Source organism: Nansenia antarctica (assembly GCF_963989245.1).
Source record: "Nansenia antarctica genome assembly, chromosome: 10".
Taxonomy (NCBI): Eukaryota; Metazoa; Chordata; class Actinopteri; order Argentiniformes; family Microstomatidae; genus Nansenia; species Nansenia antarctica.
The window spans coordinates 16945343-16965406 of NC_137680.1; the positions used below are offsets into that span (position 1 = coordinate 16945343).

At 40.2% G+C, this 20064-nt stretch overlaps 1 protein-coding gene across 1 annotated transcript in view; it reads right to left on the minus strand.

Moving 5' to 3' along the window:
• The window catches only part of LOC308166452 (CUB and sushi domain-containing protein 3-like), a gene marked incomplete at both ends in the record, with an annotated part of 120500 nt that overhangs the window by 84480 nt on the left and 15956 nt on the right, over positions 1–20064 (minus strand). Inside the window, one exon of the mRNA XM_080540763.1 lies at positions 4533–4727. Coding sequence (XP_080396889.1) covers positions 4533–4727 — 195 coding nt within the window. The remainder of the gene's footprint in view (positions 1–4532; positions 4728–20064) is intronic.

A 20064-nucleotide genomic window follows, 5' to 3' on the forward strand; every position in this document is an offset into this window, starting at 1 on the left:
TTCTCAGAGAATTCTAATGATGGCAGGGCTTTCACAGTTTTCACATCATTTAAGACTAATATGTGACACTCGGCCGTGCCAGCTGAAACCTTTGATGGCTCTGCTTTCAGCTCAGGGGCTGTCAGAGCTGCCAAACCAACCGTGGAACACCACGGAACATTCCCCTGTTCTGCATTAGACTATTGGTCAAGGGACATGGGAGTGATTGGGCAAAATGTTAATGAAGAAGCAGGACTAGCTCTCTATACATGCTTGAAACTCTGCCCGCTCAAAATGGGAATCGCAATTGATCTGTGTCTTTTTGTGGAAAAAATAGGTTATGTACACTGATATCGACCTATTATTTAGAGCCACAGAAGGCATTCAATTAAGGTCTTACCAAGTGACCTTGACAACAATACATTTGTTTTCATTTGTGGTGTTTCATTATAAGAGACACATTGTGTTATTTTGCTCTGTGAAGATTAACTAACTGTCTAACTGCATCTGACTCCATGGTTTCATTATATAGTAGCTATATAGTAGCTATTCCAGAAATAAAATGAGAAAGATGTAAAACGTATACTTGTATATATATATATATATATATATATATATATATATATATATATATATATATATATATATATATATTTCTGATATGTCAGAACATGCCAAAGAATGACCAATAGAAATTATTTTGGTCAGACGTCCAGAATGCAGATATAAGCTTTACATGAATGCTAAATGGCCATAATAAATCCATAGTGACCAAGGAATAAGATCACATAATAAAGAATGTTCAGTGAAGAGCGCTGTTTTGTTCCAAACAAAGCGCTGTCTAAAACCTGGTGTTCTGGAGCCCTGGCCATTAGGTTCTTAAAGAATTGTACATTTGAAGTGTTTACAATGACACACACACAATTGCCGCTATTAGACAACATAGCATATGTACGGTGTCACATTTTCAGTGAAGCCAGAGATGGCAAAACGAGTGCCAAACTACATGCAACACCTTTAAGATAAGATAAGATAAGATAAGAAATTACTTTATGAGTGGAAATCTGATCACACCAACAAGTACACAATAAAAACACAACAAAGTACACACAGATACTAAAAAGCAGCACATCCTCAATTAATACAAAAATGTGTGTTAATGTAAAAAGCCTCATAGTCAAAGGTAAAAAGGATCTGTTACCCACAATGGTCTACAGACGGTGTAGGTAGACCCCCTCCCCCCCCTACAGACACACACACACACACACACACACACACACACACACCTCAAAAGATGAGCTGCGGTACAGAGTAGAGTGCTGGAGGCAGATCTGCTGCTGTCGTGACACTTAAGAGTCCATGCAGGTGCCCAGCCTATCTAATGCTTATCAGGGGAGAGACAGAGACCATGCAGCACAGCCAAGCTGCCCAACCAGGAATAGTACTCTGCGGACAATGGCTACATACAGTACATAGTAGTGGAATACTAATTTACAGAGAGAACAGGCCAAGACAGGCTTGGCTAATTACTGTCAGACTAGAGACATGTAAAAGCCAAGGGAACACAGAAAACAAGCAGAGAGTTTTCTGTTGACAACTGTACTGACAACCAAGTCTACCCGGACACAGACTGTTCTCTATAATGATGACAGCAGCACATGAAAGACAGTGGGGACTAAAGATAACAAATGTTCAAGTATGAGGTTTTGAGGCAATTAGAGGGGAAGTGAACATAAGGAACATTTTAAAGGTACTGTATAGTCCAACATTTGAAAGGCTCAATGTACAAGTAGGGAAATAGAAGGGAATTCAACATAAGGGACCCTTTATGAATCACTTCATGGTGCATGTATGGATTAGAGCATGAGAAGGATGTGATTTTTCCACACTAATGTGATCACTGGGTAGTAAGAAAAAAGAAGATGGTGCTGGGGATTATAGCTGCTTTAACAGACCTAATTTGCATTCTTAGCATCAGTTATCTAATACTACTTGAGAAGGGATTAAATTTCTCCCCCTTCTTGACTTTGATCAGAGATACAACACTTCTCGTTCTACTCTTAAGGACAGAATATTGAAAACCCATGTCTACTTTTCTACCTCAAAGATCCTTTGTAAAAGCCTGTGCTATATTGAGTCATTGTGTAAGCCTCTCACTAATGACCCTAATTCCTTCAACACAGATATCTGAGGCATATCTAACTGCATTGTTACTGCACCTTTTCGATATATTCAGTCATACAAAATATGAATAAATGCATTGAAATCGACTGTCCCCTCAGTAAAGGGTTTTCATGGATTATCAAAAGAAGTACGTGAATGTGAATTACCTTGATGACCACTACCTTTTTAAGTCAAACCTGAATATGTCGTTTGAATATTCATATGTGCTACAACATTAATTGGGAGAAGAGAAGGGCACTGAGGACACTGAAGGTCTGATGTAGACATTCCGGAAACAAGCTAAATGAGCAGGCAGGGTTTTGGAAGCTAATTCTTCAGATCCAGAGACAGGGGTTGGCAGGAGCAATGACAGTGTATCAATACACTATATTCTTACGGTCCTACGTGCTCTTGTCAGGCTAATGAATGTCCAGACCATCTTGAATAGAAGGAATCAAAAGAGGTTGGGGACTGCAGTGCACACCCATTCAAATGCCAGTTAATCCCCCCCCCCCCCCCCCCCCCCCCGCCCCCCACGACCTTCCAAGATATCCCAGAGATTTGCTGGAGTGGACTGGGAGAGAGGACTGGGAGAGAGTGTGTGGCCAGCGAGGGAATGCTTTTGGGAGCAGTCCCACATCAAGAGAATGGGCAGGTTCTCTGAGGATATAAGATCAAAGGACCATCTGCCCATTCAGAGGTGCCTGGTCTGCTCCAAAGGAGGAGAGTGGCCCAAGCACTGTATTGGCCTGGAAAGGGATGTGCAGGGGCTATTGAGGTTTACACTCAAGAGGAACCCTCAATCTGCAGCTTTTTTACCACTTCCAAAGCTGCCAATTTACTGGCATATGTTGCACCAATTTGCCATTCCGAAAATTGCTCAGCCACCTCTGTGTGAGCACTCAGCTGGATTTCAGTGTATTAAGATCACAGGGTGAGATTGTACATAGGTCTGTGGTTGTGTCTGCCTACCTCTGGGGCACCATCAAAGACAAATGAATGTCTTTACTTTTCTAAAGAGAGACAAACATATGTGATCGAATGCCTGGGGTTATAGGCATCTCTGAGCACTACAAGTACACACATTTACCATGAAGAAACTATTTTGAAGTTGGTACTGTAAATGAGAATTACTTCAGACGATGTTAGAGGTTATATATTATTATAATTAATGTAGAATAAGTGATGAATTATAAATGAACAGTGCTGTAAGTTATCTCTCTTGCGGTGCTCTGTTGCGTCTGACAGTATGTGCTTCTATGAGCCTGAGCAGGGGGAGCAGGCAGCGTATACTTCTAGACGAAATGAGAGATGAAGAAATGAGTAGTGACGGTGTGGTATTGTATCTTGGACTTTTAAGGAGACGATTATGGTGAAATGAAGTGTTATTATGTATGAGAAGAAATAAATGAAAAATAATTGAATCACATCCTACCAATAAATGGTTCTGACTAGCTCAATTTGCTCCTGTAAGATTACACAATACAGTGAAAAGGTGTCCCCAGTGCAGCAGAATATCGCCAACAGAAAAGCCTCTATCTTCATGAACAGAAAAGCCTTTCAATCTCATTGAATATTCTTTCAATTCAAAATCTCAAGGTCTATTGCCACAGTCCACCTAGGCAAAGCATTCCAAGCATTACAATGAGCGGCGAGCCGTCCTCTGAGTTCTACCTCCACCAGCCTCCCCTGCAAGAGTCAATATCACATGTGAGACCATATTTTTATTTTTATTTAACCATTTATTTTTATTCCCCTTGAGAATAACAATTTCCAATCAGAGATTTGAACTCTCTCAGGGAAACAATGTTATTAAGCTTTAGTGTGTTCTGGAGGTTATTCCATGACCAGGGCGCAAAATAAGAAAAAGCTGCTTCGCCAAGTTCCAAGCGTGACCTGGGTACCTGGTAGAGCAACCATCTTCTAGTGGAACGTAAATCACAACAGCTGTTGGTGAGTGATATGAGATTGCATTGGGTAGTTTGCCCAGTATGGCTTTTCTACCAGTGATGCAGTCTGTCTCCTTAGGCTTAATGAAGGCCAGGAGACCAGGTCACAGTGATGTGTACGGGATAATGAATTGGATATGAAATGTAAAGAGATATGATATACAGTGTCTAGGCAGCAAAGTATAGAGGAGGCAGCATGCGTGCGTGTATATAATGTCCCCCATAGTCTAGAACACTTAAGAATGTAGCCTGAACAAGTGTTTTCCTAGCTGCTAAGTTGAGGCAGGCGTTATTTCGATAATAAAAACCCAGCCTGACCTTTAGTTTCTTTAATAGGTTCATGATGTGCACTTTAACAGAGAGCCTGTCATCCACTCAAATCCCCAGGCACCATAGAGTTCACAGTATGTTAACAGTATCATGTTAAAGTCACACACTCACCTCGACATATTGGTACTGGGAAGTCCCACACGGCATTGTTTCCTGTGTTAGTGACACAGGTGAGGTGTGAGTGTCCGTCCAGGACGTATCCTGTCACACACCTGTAGCGGATCTTATCCCCTACGTTGAACTGTGTGCCGTTCAGAATCCCTTTAGGTGGAACACCTGGGTTTCCACAGGAGCTGCTTCTCAACTCTGGGAGAGGAAGAGGAAAGAGAGAATATTGGATGACCAAAAGGAAAATAATATCTAACATGTTTGGAGCCCCTGGTGCAATGATACATGGTCAATGTACTGTACCTGTATACAGGGGTTCAACTGGGAGAGTCAGCCGGAGCTGAGCTATGGCACATTGTACAGCATTTAACAGTTTAACATTATGGATAAAACAGGGCTGTATTTTCTTTGGCTCATGTGACCCAACCTGCACACACTCAACTTTCGCGCAGTGGCTGCAGCAACCCATGGATATAGATCAGATCCTGTACACAAAACGAGCGAATGCAAGATGACAAGAGGCCAAAAGGATAAAATAATATATCTAACATGTTTGTAGCCTCTGGTGCAATGATACCTGGTCAATGTAGTGTACCTGTATACAGGGGTTCAATTGGGCCAGAGCAGGTGTAGAGCGAGCGCAACAAGTCAAACGACAACGATGTGTCAGTCTACTAGTAGCTATGTCCGTGAGGTGTGAACTAGATCAATATGTCACTATCTGGTAAATGGACGGCACTTATAGAGCGCCTTATTCCAAAGCTCTCATTCACTCTCATTCACACACACATTCACACACCAATGGCGGCAAGCTACCATGCAAGACGCCGGCCCGCTCATTGGGAGCAATTTGGGGGTCAGTGTCTTTTTTGTTAATTGTTAATTGTTAATTTTATTTATAATGCGCCCCCCATCCAACTTTTACATCGGCCCGGGGCATTCCCTCCAAACTCCTAAACATTCTCTACAGCGAGACGCATCATCGGGTTTTTCCCAGTGGCGTCTGAGATAAAGCGTGTCACATAAAAACGGACAGACTGATGCCCAAGGACGCCTCGACGCGTGGAGCCAGGGATCGAACCGCCAACTTTGTGATCATTAGATGCCAGCTCTACCTCCTGAGCCACAGCTGCCCCCATCTCCTGAGTCCTCAGGAAAGACCACATCGGACAGGAGCTGCTGATGACCTTCTACCGCTGCACAGTGGAGAGCATCCTCACCTACTGCATCTGCGTGTGGTTCTCCAGCTGCACAGCCGCAGAGAGGAAAGCGCTACAGAGAGTCGTGAGATCGGCCCAGAAGATCATCGGCGCCCCCCTCCCCTCTCTGGAAGAGCTGTACAACACACGCTGCCTCAGGAAGGCCTCCAAGATCTCCAGGGACCCATCCCACCCTGGGAACGAACACTTTGTTCGGCTGCGCTCAGGCAGGCGGTTCAGGACCATGTTCGCACGGACAAACAGACTGAAGCTCAGCTTCTACCCTAGGGCCATTCAGGCCCTGAACACAGCAAAGACCTAGGTTCTAGGCCCTGGACAATCTAGACAATTTGATGGCAGCTACTAGATTGTAAACACAAGTGCAATATTGTAATACAACTGTGAACATTCTAAACCTGCTAACTGCGACACATGAATGTGCAACAAATATTATGTGCAATATGACAACCCATGTGTACATAAGGTTCAGATATAGGAAAAAGTTAGGATATTTATAGCATAGCATAGTGTACAGCACAGGGTTTTATTGTATAGTATAGTAGTATAGTATAGTAGATAGTGTACATAGCCTTTATTTATGTCAACCAGTTCTTTTCTCTTTTTTATTTTACCCTGGGCTCTCTTGTTTTTAGTCTTTTTTCCAAGCACCAGGGGAGCCCCCCCTCCTAAATTTCGTTGTATGGTACCTGTACTGTATTAATGACAATAAAGACCATTCATTCATTCATTCATTCATCTGTCTCTGCTATCTGTAGCTACGTTTATACAGACTTTTAGTCATGGACATTTTTATGTTTTGCTCAAAGTATGTTTCTAACTCATCTGTGCCTAACTCAAGTGATTAGGTATTCTGGACTCAAGTTAGCTGGCTAAATAAAGATGTAGCTAGCATGTTCCACTAATTGAATTTGCTTTTACACTGTACACAGTCAAAGACAAGCAGCCATCTGAAATTGATTTTGAACAAGATTGAATGTTTATCTGTTTGATAAGCGTTGATATTTCAATTCCACAGTCATATCTGAAGATGGAGAGTGAAGAAAGAAAAGCTGGCGCCTACACGCACATCTGTCGCAGAAATGTTATTTAAGGCTCCCACACCTTTTGAATCCCAATGGGAATCCCTGCCTGTATATGCTTCTACTCTATATGAAACAATACATCAATAATCATAAAAGGTTTAGAAATATATAATGATATACTGCAGTTTTGAGTGGGCTGAATATCAACGCACTGTGATTTATCTAATAATATCTCCTTAAATCAAATCACAGAAACAGATTCTAATGCCTTTGCATTATAATGGAACTCCTTCTGTCAACCAGTTTGATAGAGACCATATGCAGTCAAGTGTATTTATAATTTGTTTGGGTACCATCTGGTTTTCAGCTAATTATTTTCCTGGCAGACTCACATCACATTTTCTCTTGGAAGAAACTACTGTCCATGTGTGTAAGAACACATTAAATGTTTTCAAATGTTGAAAACTGATCAGTACGTTTGTTTGTTTTTTTCCTGGCAGAGACAGAATTGTGTTAAGTCATGCTTTCAACAACTTACAATTGCCCCTCCCCAGCAATCATGTCCAATTTGGTTGATAGTACATATTGAATGCAGTAATACATTTCTATTGTTAAAGGTAGATTCAGGCATGACATCATAGCAGAAGGCATGCAACAGTATGGTATAGTATGTGATTCAGTATGTAGTATAGTATGTAGTATAGTATGTAGTATAGTATGTAGTATAGTATGGGGTATAGTATGTAGTATAGTATGTAGTATAGTATGTGGTATAGTATGTAGTATAGTATGGGGTATAGTATGTAGTATAGTATGTAGTATAGTATGTAGTATAGTATGTAGTATAGTATGGGGTATAGTATGTAGTATAGTATGTAGTATAGTATGTAGTATAGTATGTAGTATAGTATGTAGTATAGTATGTAGTATAGTATGTGGTATAGTATGTAGTATAGTATGTAGTATAGTATGTAGTATAGTATGTGGTATAGTATGTGGTATAGTATGGGGTATAGTATGTGGTATAGTATGTAGTATAGTATGTGGTATAGTATGTAGTATAGTATATAGTATAGTATGTGGTATAGTATGTGGTATAGTATGTGGTATAGTATGTAGTATAGTATGTAGTATAGTATGGGGTATAGTATGTAGTATAGTATGTAGTATAGTATGTAGTATAGTATGTAGTATAGTATGTAGTATAGTATGTAGTATAGTATGTGGTATAGTATGTAGTATAGTATGTAGTATAGTATGTAGTATAGTATGTGGTATAGTATGTGGTATAGTATGGGGTATAGTATGTGGTATAGTATGTGGTATAGTATGTAGTATAGTATGTAGTATAGTATGTAGTATAGTATGTGGTATAGTATGTAGTATAGTATGTAGTATAGTATGTAGTATAGTATGTAGTATAGTATGTAGTATAGTATGTAGTATAGTATGTGGTATAGTATGTAGTATAGTATGTAGTATAGTATGTAGTATAGTATGTAGTATAGTATGTAGTATAGTATGTAGTATAGTATGTAGTATAGTATGTAGTATAGTATGTGGTATAGTATGTAGTATAGTATGTAGTATAGTATGTGGTATAGTATGTGGTATAGTATGTGGTATAGTATGTAGTATAGTATGTAGTATAGTATGGGGTATAGTATGTAGTATAGTATGTAGTATAGTATGTGGTATAGTATGTAGTATAGTATGTAGTATAGTATGTAGTATAGTATGTGGTATAGTATGTGGTATAGTATGTAGTATAGTATGGGGTATAGTATGTAGTATAGTATGTGGTATAGTATGTAGTATAGTATGTAGTATAGTATGTAGTATAGTATGTAGTATAGTATGTAGTATAGTATGTGGTATAGTATGTAGTATAGTGTATAGTATGTGGTATAGTATGTAGTATAGTATGTGGTATAGTATGTAGTATAGTATGTAGTATAGTATGTAGTATAGTATGTGGTATAGTATGTAGTATAGTATGTAGTATAGTATGTAGTATAGTATGTGGTATAGTATGTGGTATAGTATGTAGTATAGTATGTAGTATAGTATGTAGTATAGTATGGGGTATAGTATGTAGTATAGTATGTAGTATAGTATGTGGTATAGTATGTAGTATAGTATGTAGTATAGTATGTGGTATAGTATGTAGTATAGTATGTAGTATAGTATGTAGTATAGTATGTGGTATAGTATGTAGTATAGTGTATAGTATGTGGTATAGTATGTAGTATAGTATGTAGTATAGTATGTGGTATAGTATGTAGTATAGTGTATAGTATGTGGTATAGTATGTAGTATAGTATGTAGTATAGTATGTAGTATAGTATGTAGTATAGTATGTAGTATAGTATGTAGTATAGTATGTAGTATAGTATGTAGTATAGTATGTGGTATAGTATGTAGTATAGTATGTAGTATAGTATGTGGTATAGTATGTAGTATAGTATGTAGTATAGTATGTGGTATAGTATGTGGTATAGTATGTAGTATAGTATGTAGTATAGTATGTAGTATAGTATGTAGTATAGTATGTGGTATAGTATGTAGTATAGTATGTAGTATAGTATGTAGTATAGTATGGGGTATAGTATGTAGTATAGTATGTAGTATAGTATGTGGTATAGTATGTAGTATAGTGTATAGTATGTGGTATAGTATGTAGTATAGTATGTAGTATAGTATGTGGTATAGTATGTAGTATAGTATGTAGTATAGTATGTAGTATAGTATGGGGTATAGTATGTAGTATAGTATGTAGTATAGTATGTGGTATAGTATGTAATATAGTGTATAGTATGTGGTATAGTATGTAGTATAGTATGTAGTATAGTATGTGGTATAGTATGTAGTATAGTATGTAGTATAGTATGTAGTATAGTATGTAGTATAGTATGTAGTATAGTATGTAGTATAGTATGTAGTATAGTATGTAGTATAGTATGGGGTATAGTATGTAGTATAGTATGTGGTATAGTATGTAGTATAGTATGTAGTATAGTATGTAGTATAGTATGTAGTATAGTATGTGGTATAGTATGTAGTATAGTATGTAGTATAGTATGTAGTATAGTATGTGGTATAGTATGTAGTATAGTATGTAGTATAGTATGTAGTATAGTATGTAGTATAGTATGTGGTATAGTATGTAGTATAGTATGTAGTATAGTATGTAGTATAGTATGTAGTATAGTATGTAGTATAGTATGTAGTATAGTATGTGGTATAGTATGTAGTATAGTATAGTATTTGGTACAGTATGATCTCTGTCCACAGATGATAAACAAACCGCCATAGGGTTAGATGAACAATAAAATATGTGGTAAAATATTGATATTGATTTGTTTTAAAAAATCAACTGGTGGTTTCATGCGGTGTGGATGTACACATCAAAGCTAAATCTAAATGTCTACAAACCCCTTGCAACAGCTGTTTAGAGGAAGAGAACGCTCATTTTATATTCATACCCACTGCGGGATTGAAAAAAGATCTGCATCAAGCAAAATAACCAGCAAATCAAGCGGTCATCATCTACTGTACTAACGCGTACAGGGCATGATAAATTCTTCATGATAATGCCATTTTCAAAACTGCAGAACACATCAGCCTCAGATTAAATGTTTCACCAAGCCAAAGGCTAAATGGTCATGTACGCGAGCCTTAAAACATCCACACATATGAACTATTCCCACATCAGAAGGGTAGGAGTGGGGAGGCACAGATAAGAAGGAGTAGCTCTGCAAACTCATTTCCCATTCAAAAGAAGAGAAGCCATGACCCGAGTATTGGTCATGCCTCTGATCCAAAGTAGTGGAGGCATTTGCTGTAATTATAACAGTTCTGACTCAGTGGCCTTCGGCGTATTGGAAGTCGTCATGTAAAGTGACACAGTTTAAGAATGAATCTAGGAATATGTTTAAAGAAACATTTCATCATGCAGTACTTCATTCTTGGAAATGTGTATATATTCACCACGACCAGAAGCAATTCCAAGCATGACCTGTCACAAGGGAGCTAGCCCAGATCAAATGAAACCCTGAGAAATCTGAAAAGCTGGCTGTGGAGACGCAACAGAAATCCAGTATTTTATAATTGTGATTGACTATTGGTGTATCACAGACCCTGTAGTACTGTAACCGAGAAGGTTATTGGAAAATACTGTAATATCATGCAGAGTCTAGCATGGACTTACCGACTGCTGTGTGCAGTAAAAAGATAAATAACATTTTACTGTTTTACTACAGCACAGGGACATCACCTAGTAGTTCTCCAACAGAGGCAAACTTGCCCCTAAACTCAGTGGTATGAATTATGTGTAAAAAGTAAATTAGATAGTTGGCTGAGATTTCTCTGGGGATGAGCAACTTATTTCCCTGTATAACTAATGACTCCGTAGCCTTTGAAGGAAGAGGTTTGACGGAGTGGCTGTGTTTATGTGCACATGCTTTCCCACAGGAGACCTGGCATGCATGCAGAAATACTGAATCCACATCACACCCAGGCAACTTGTAAACACAACAGAGGAAAAGTAGTTATTCATGTTCAATGGTTAATCTACAGGGATAGAACAAATAAGATGTGTACAATAAACATGTTGTTCCCAATGAATGATGTAGCACCAATGTGTGAATTGGTGACAATTATTGAAATATATGAGCTGAACAGCTCTGTGTTTATTTGAAGACAGCCCATGGATTTGAGGAAGGCTGAAAAGTTACCGGAGCTTGTAGTGCTTATTTTATTTATTTCCATTTCCATTACCATTTGACTGTATTATTTGAAAACAGTCAACTGGCCAAAAAGGTGCGGTCTGCGGTGCTCTCTTCTCTATACACCATATTATGACGTTTGTCACTTTAACTGCACCATCACAAGATGACTCGGCATCCCCTCCAAACTCCTAAACATTCTCTACAGCGAAACGCATCATCGGGTTTTTCCCAGTGGCGTCTGAGATAAAGCGTGTCACATAAAAACGGACAGAAGGGCCCTCCCTGATTTCACCGTGGAGGACAATAATAACGTGTTACAGTGGAAAAGACTGAATCACTTCATGGGTCATCTGTGATCCACAAATGCAATTATAATGGAAATAAGGAGGCCATAATTGGAGCTCTAGTGTTGTTATGACTTCAAATACACACACTTCAATATGGAGAGGCAGATCTTGAGATTTCTATTTTTTACAGTAGAGCTACATAGCAAGCTGACCTATCTTGAATACATTACTTTTACTTTTTTAAGTAATGCAGGGCAACCCGCCTACGCAGGGCAACCTGACTAGTACGGCCCTCTGAAAAAGGTAAAGGTTATTCGTCTTTCTGCTAAATAGAGATGCTTTTAAACTTGAATGACGAAAATGATAAGAGACACATTTGTCAGTATAAACCCACTGAGAGTCAAATCTGTTTTTCTTTCTCCCCTCTGATGGAGGAGTGACAGGAGCTCAAATGAGATTCCATCTCTTCATGTCCTTTCTCTCTCTCTCTCCCTCTCTCTCTCTCTCTCTGTCCCTCTCTCTCTGACTCTCCTTTATACACATGCATATTCCAATCCACTTAGCTCATGCATGACACAATCATCTCACTAGCTTCACACCGCCACAGTCACAATAACAATGAATAGGAAATACATATGCATGTTTGCGGTTGGGGTTAGAGTTGAACCTCAAATGAACAGAAATGTAGGCACAAGGCGATCTATGTATAATCAAATAGAAAAACTTGTACTTTCTATAAAAGACATGAAATTGCATAATTTTAGTACTTTGTCCAGATTTAGTGATGACATACTATTTTGAAGTGCTGTAGGACTGGAAATGGTCTGCATTTGGACATGGATGGATGTCCAAGCATGGAGACTAGAAATCTCCTGGCTCTCTGTAGTCACTAAAAATCCCTTTACACTTAACACAAGAGTAGGGAGGTTATTAACCCAGGTGTCCTGGGTAAAAATCCACTCCTGGGCCCTCACACTATCATGGCTATCTAACCTCTCATTGAAATTGGTATAAATGACTCTCTCTTCCCATCTCTACTATATGACACCCAGGTGGGTGATACACATTGGTGGAAGATAAAGATAGATGGGAGATAAAGATGAGACCTGGTGAGAAGTGCTATACTCTGGTCAATGCAATGCGTCACATCATCATCATCATCATCATCATCATCGTCATTGTCAGTGAAGCAGTGAAGAATATCAATGTTTCATTTATTTCCATAAAACAGGGTGTCTGCTGCAGTTAGTACTGTGGAATGTTGAATAATAGGATATACTGTACCTAGCCCTATAGTTTTGTGTCATTTTTTAAAATAGAATTTCCAATCACCATGAAATTCCAAAGGGGATTAAGACCCAAAAGGCGAGCCAGAAGAGCTTCCACTCCTGTTCACTTACTCAGCAGTGTTGGAGCAGATGGAGAGGTCCGGTATGTGTGTGTGTGTGTGTGTGTGTGTGTGTGTGTGTGTGTGCCTGTGTGTGTGTGTGTGTGTGTGTGAGAAGGGGGGGACAGGCAGTTGGAGGTGGAGAGGGGGAGGGTTGACAGTTCACAGAGGGACAGTTCACGTTTTAGTCCAGTCAATCTAACTCAAAAAAAGGCCCAACCCAGGAGAAATTGCAATAGTAATGTTTCATAGTTTTTATTGTTCCTAATACCCTCCTGCATCATATACTAAAAGTCTTAATTAATTAATTTATTGGATCATACTTTTTTCAAGGTCAAAAGAGGTTAAACAATGTTTTAGAGTGACGCCATCTGGGTAAAATGGTGTTAATATTGGAGGGCCTATGTATACCTATCCAACATATTTGGTGTCTTTTCCTATGTTTTGGGGGTCAATCTTTCCAATAAAACACTTTTTCAGAGGATATTCTTAAGTCTTATACCTGTATTAGGGGTACAACTACCCCAACACCCACTTATTTGCCAAATGTGACGCCAGACAATGTTTTCATCAATCAGTTGCCAACATACACTTTCAGTTTTTTACATATTCTGAAAATACAGATTGTAAGCTTTCAAATGATGTGTCTCACATTGAAATCGGACAGAAATTGAAGACGACACGAGTATTTGAATGTTGGTGCACCTCAAACACAGAATGGGAGAAAAGTCACTGATGAAACCACAACAAACGCTGCTAACAGTGTTACATCGCTACGAACGTCTAACTGCATTTTTATAAGATCACAACATACTGAGAGAACATCAACATGCTAAAAACACATAACTACATATTTATGAAAATAAATTTTACAACTTAAAGTTGCGTGTTATGAGATAGAAAAAACGAAACCAAATATTGTTGACAGAATAAGTTTCACTCTCATTTTCTGCGACTGGTTTAGCGCTAGACTGGCTTTCATCACAAATGTTCCTCATCATGTGTCACGCCCCCCCCCCCCCCCCCCCATCCTGTGAATACAATATATAACACACAACTTGATGCATCATTGATTAATGAAGTGAATGACGTAATTTCAATAAAATTACACAATGAAAACACCACTCCCAGCCTGTCATTGGTAAGTAGTTCAAACAAAGATGTTAGACATTTCTTTAATTCTACCACTCAATACAATAAAACACATTTATAATTGTCATCAATCGTCATTTTTGCTGCATTGAATTACAGGTTACTCTTCGCTAGCGGTTAGCTGACGTTTGCTAGCTAGCCACAGTGTGTGTACAGCTGTCACTGGTAAGTAGCCTAGTTCAAACAAAGGATTAGACATTTCTTTAATTCTACCACTCAATACAATAAAACACATTAGTAGTAGCTGAGAAACTTGAGGTACGTGGACTCACACCTGGGCACTTCATACAATATGTTGCTGATAATGCTGACCATAATATCCGAACAATTGATGGCCATGGAACGTTCCATGGCATGGGAATTATTGCATGCATCACCCCCAAAATTGAACAAGCTTCCATCATTCCACGTATCAAGGTGACAGCAAAGGACCTAACAGATGTCGGACGCATTAACATTGTTCCATATGTACAGAAGTCTGGGGGCCTCAAGAATCTTACCTACAGGGAATGTGAAGAGCACTCTGAAGACGATAGAGAGACGCCTGCTGATAGACTCTGGAAGCTGTCCTTGCTGCTCGGCAAATGCTCAAGGCCTGGATGGTCCGGGATGATGAAAATGCTCAACACTGGAGATCATCCTGGTCAGTCGTCAGTCATCTTCCTACCCATGATTGACATGGATCCAGGAGATCTGACTTGCATTCATTCCACTCTGCAGTTCGTTCATGATCACGCAGCTCGCTACCAGGTCACTCCAATTCTAACCTTTGATCAACCACTATGGTGGAAAGCGATGACAATTATTGAAAGTGAAGCACCTGGCAGTCCATTGAAATCTATCGTTCTCCGACTTGGTGGGTTCCATGTGCTCATGAGTTTCCTTGGCGCAGTTGGCCATTTGATGTCAGGCTCTGGCTTGGAAGAAATCCTTGAATTAGTGTACACACCAAATACGGTGCCCAAAATGCTCGAAGGAAAAGCAGTTGCCAGGGCCATACGAGGTCATTTCCTGGTTGATGGAGCACTGAACACCCTACTGGCAGCGAAAACTTTTCATGTCAAACTGCCTGTCCCAAACAAAGCAAACTATGCTGTGGACTCAGAGGATGTGTCAGAGTTGACTCAAGATGGTACTGTTGGTGATGACAGTGAGGAAACAGTTTCTGATCAGCCAGATGGAGAATCCACAGACCATGCCAAAGTACCAGAAGAACTAGCAGAAGCCTCAGATCTGTATGACAGTGTTATGGCTGCCACTGCAACCAGGACAAATGCAAGTGCACTTCTCCAGATCATAGCTCAGCGTTTGGAGGCAGAGAAGAGAACCATGGTAGATGACCGGACAGCAGCACTCTGGCTACAGTACATGGAGATGATCGACCTAGTCCGTGCATTCATTGGATCGGAGAGAACTGGAAATTGGGATCAGCACCTTGATACCCTGACAGACATGATGCCATTCATGGCTGCCTCCGGACATAACTTGTATGTAAAATCATTGACCATATACCTCCAGAAAATGCGCCAACTAGAAGACACACATCCCCAAGTTTACAAACGATTTCAGGAAGATGGTCTGCAAGTTGTTCGTAGATCAAATGAATACTGGCCCGGACTATTCCCCGACCTTGTAATAGAACAAGCCCTCATGCGAAGTATGAAATCAACCGGAGGACTGACACGGGGAAGGGGTATGTCTGAAACACAACGTTTGGTGTGGGTTCTTTCCAACCCTGCAACATCTGAAATCAACAATGCCATGAAAGAAGTGACAGGGGTAAACTATGAAACTAGTGAACAGCACAAGGACCTTTCTGCATCAAGACAGGCACGAGACAACGCTGACACTATCAAAATACTTCAATTGTTGGAGTCACAAAATCTGTTTGCCGGGTATGAACACCTTCAGCACCTAATCACTGGTGTGACAGCCCATAATGCGGTGAATGTGGACCATTCAAAAGAAGTTGGTAGAAGGGTCTTAAAGGACATGGTAGGGAAAAAGGTGACAGAATATACCTTCAAGAGGAAAGCACATGCAGTCACCATGGATTCCAAATCCACAGTCAAACTGAACAAAGAAGAAGTTGTCCATATTGATTCGCAGCTCTTGTTTCAGAGACTAGTGATTGCTGGGACACAGGCAGACAAGTTAGCTGAAGCCTTCAAGTATGAACTCTGCGGGTATCCACCTGCGCTCTTCGAAACGAAAACAGTGTTTCTCCCAGCGAACAAACCCCAAATTGCAAAAGCAATATGGAACGCAGTCCCTCATGATGATGTGCCAGAAAGAGACATTCTGTACGTTTTAGATGGAGGGGCCCTCCTCCACCGACTACCCTGGGAGATAGGAAAAACATATGGAGCAATAGTGGAAACGTACATAGGTTATGTTCGAAAACATTATGGGCAATCAGTGGTGATTGTGTTTGATGGGTACAGCAACCAGCCATCTACAAAGGATGGTGCCCATAAAAGGAGGAACACAAACACTGGCCGGAAGGTTTCATTCACGTCAACCATGTCACTGAGGTTGAAAAAACAGGAATTTCTGTCAAACAATGAGAACAAACAACGTTTCATAAACCTGTTGGGGGAGGGACTAACACTTGCAGGGTTTGACATTCACAATGCTCAGGGAGACGCCGATGTGCTCATAGTTCAAACTGCAGTGACAGCAGCATTGAAACATCGAACTGTCCTTGTTGGAGACGACACCGACCTCCTCATTCTTCTGTTACACCATTATCAGCAAGGAGAACTGTACTTCATGTCTGAGCCCAAGAAGTCGTCTTCATCAAGTTACAGGTTTTTGAACATTGGGCAAGCAAGAGATGTGTTGGGTGAAGACGTTAGCAACAACATCTTATTCGCGCATGCCATGCTTGGCTGTGATACAACATCCAGACTCTTTGGGGTTGGGAAAGGGGTATCTCTGGGTCTGGTTAGAGAAAGCGACTCATTCAGAGTACAGGCCAGCATTTTTCAGAAACAATCTGCTACCAAGGATGACATTGCTGCTGCAGGGGAAAGGGCAATGATACTAATCTACAAAGGAGCAGAAATGGATTCTCTCAATGACCTCAGGCTGAAAAGTTTTTATACTAAAGTGACTGACAGCAAAACGGCTATCCACCCTCGCAACTTGCCGCCAACATCGTCGTCTGCCATGCTTCACAGCTTCAGAGTGTACCATCAGGTTCAGGAATGGATGGGAAACTCGCTACCACCAGAGGAATGGGGCTGGAGGATCCAAGACTCATGCCTCATTCCCGTCCATTCTGACCAGGACCCTGCTCCTCAATACTTGTTGGAGCTTGTGCGCTGTAATTGCAAGTCAGGTTGTGGCACTATGCGCCGGAAATGCCGTCGTCAAGGACTTGATTGCTCTGTAGCCTGTTCAGAATGCAGAGGTGTGTGCGCGAATATGTCGGCACAACATTGGGATGAGGACATGGAGTGAAGGTTACATGTAGGACTACAGTAAAGGCATATTTCAAGCTTGGTCTAATTTTTTTAATATTGTATTTATAAAGTTGTAATAGGTTTATAGGTTTATGTGGTTTATTTCTCATTGAAGTGTTTAATCTGTATATGATATGCAACATGGTTCATAGAAAAACATTAACATTTCTCTATGTTCCGAAATGTCAATGATAATAAATGTGTTATAAACTAATTTGATTGACTTTGTTTGAATACAATAAAAAAAAAATATAATTGTGGGTAATGGCCGTTTTCTCAAAAATAGTTTTTTCTCATACTCTGAGCCAGAAATCTCCACTTCAGTAGCACTTACATACACCAAACTTTCCAGTTGTATTCCTATCTACATTCCGAGGTCTGCTATAGAGGGGTTTGTTAATATATCATTCATAGCCTGACTTATGTAACATTTACTCCTAAAAACATGGCAAAGCTTACTTTTTATGGCTGTTGACAGCATTTTTAGATTTATGGAGTGATAAAAAGAGTTATCCAAATTCCCTCTTATAGAGGACCTTGACTCTAATATGACAACAAGATGAAACAAGAATTTTTAACCTGGCTTTATCCAATGTTCAGATTTCTGATCTTGAATGTTATGCAAATTAGCACATATTTCTTTAGATAATGCCTAATTTGCATATTTAAACATAATATTTCAGAAAACTTGTAATACAAAAAATAGTAGTCTTAATGTAAGTGATTAACTGGGGAAGTTTCATGGTGATATCTATTAGTTAATTTTTTTATCCTATTAACTGGCTGTGTTGCGCCTGGCACAAAAACCCACATTTTCGACCCCTGAATTTACCTTGATCCAATAAATATTAAGACTAAGACTTTTAATATGTTATTTGGTTGTCCCTAGGGATCACAAAAAAACTTGAATGATTACTATTGCAATTTCCCCTGGGTTAAACCACAGATTGACTGGACTATTTAGAGAGCCCCCTGCTGCACTCTGCTCAACTTCAACACAGAGGAGTTAGCACATCCATTAGTTCACCTAATTCCCCCCACCATCTGGTATGTCTGATTTCCTATGCACCTCTGGAAAGATAAACCGGTTCAGGACTTGAGGAATGAAGACTTGGAAAATGTGAGAATTTTGTTAATGAGAATGAGAATGAGAATCAGAATGTATTCTCTTCGCTTTTATTACATCTTAGGTATAAAAGTATACCTTTTCATGTGTGTTCATTGCATGTGAGGTCGTTGATGGGTAACTTGATTCTGCTGACCTTCTCCACAGCAGACCCGTTGATGGTGATGGGGTCTTGTGCCTGCCTCTTTTTCCTGAAGTCCACCACCAGCTCCTTGGTCTTGTCGGCATTGAGAGCGAGGTTATTGACCTGGCTGTACTGAGCCAGGCGGTCGACCTCACTTCTGTAGGTCGTCTTGTCGCTATCGGTGTTCAGGCCAATCACTGTCTTGTCGTCGGCGAACTTGATTTGATTTGATTTGATTTGATTTGATTTTATTAATTCATGCTAGCAGTGGAGCCAAGGCCCCACTGAAAAACTGCAGAACTTACATAGATATGACACACAATATTAGCAGCACAACAATTACACAACAATTTTAAAGTTTAAAAATATTTCAAGGCGGCAAAGCAAGGGCAGGTAGCAGTCATGGTAGCCATGCTGTATTATGTGTGAGTCTAGATATAGTCATTGTACAGTCTAACTGCAGTATGCAGGGTTGAGTTCCTCAGCCTGCTGGTCTTGGCCCTCGGCTCAGCCAGCTTGTGCTGGTTCCTCAGTGTCCTGGCAGTGCAGCTGCCTCGTGTTGGACTTGACTACCGTGTTGGAGCTGTGAGTGGCCAGGCAGTCGTGGGTATACAGGGAGTAGAGGAGGAGGCTTAGTACACAGCCTTGAGGGGCTCCTGTGCTGATGGTCAGAAGGGCGGGGCTCTTAGAGCCCATCTTCACCACTTGTTTATGGTCCAACAGGAAGTCCAGGATCCAGTTGCATAGGCTGGGGTCGATGCCTAGGTGCCTGAGCTTGCTGTTGAGTCTGGAAGTACTTTGGTGTTGAATGCTGAACTGTAGTCTATGAACAGCATCCTGACATAGGAGTTGTCAAGGTGGGTGAGGGCTGAGTGGAGTGGCGTGCCAATGGCGTCGTCTGTCGATCTGTTTTCTCTGTGGCAAATTGGTGAGGGTCGAGGGAGGGTGGCAGCATTCTGCAGATCAGGACCTTGAAGATATTTTTCACTATGGGGGTGAGAGCAACAAGGCGTCAGTCGT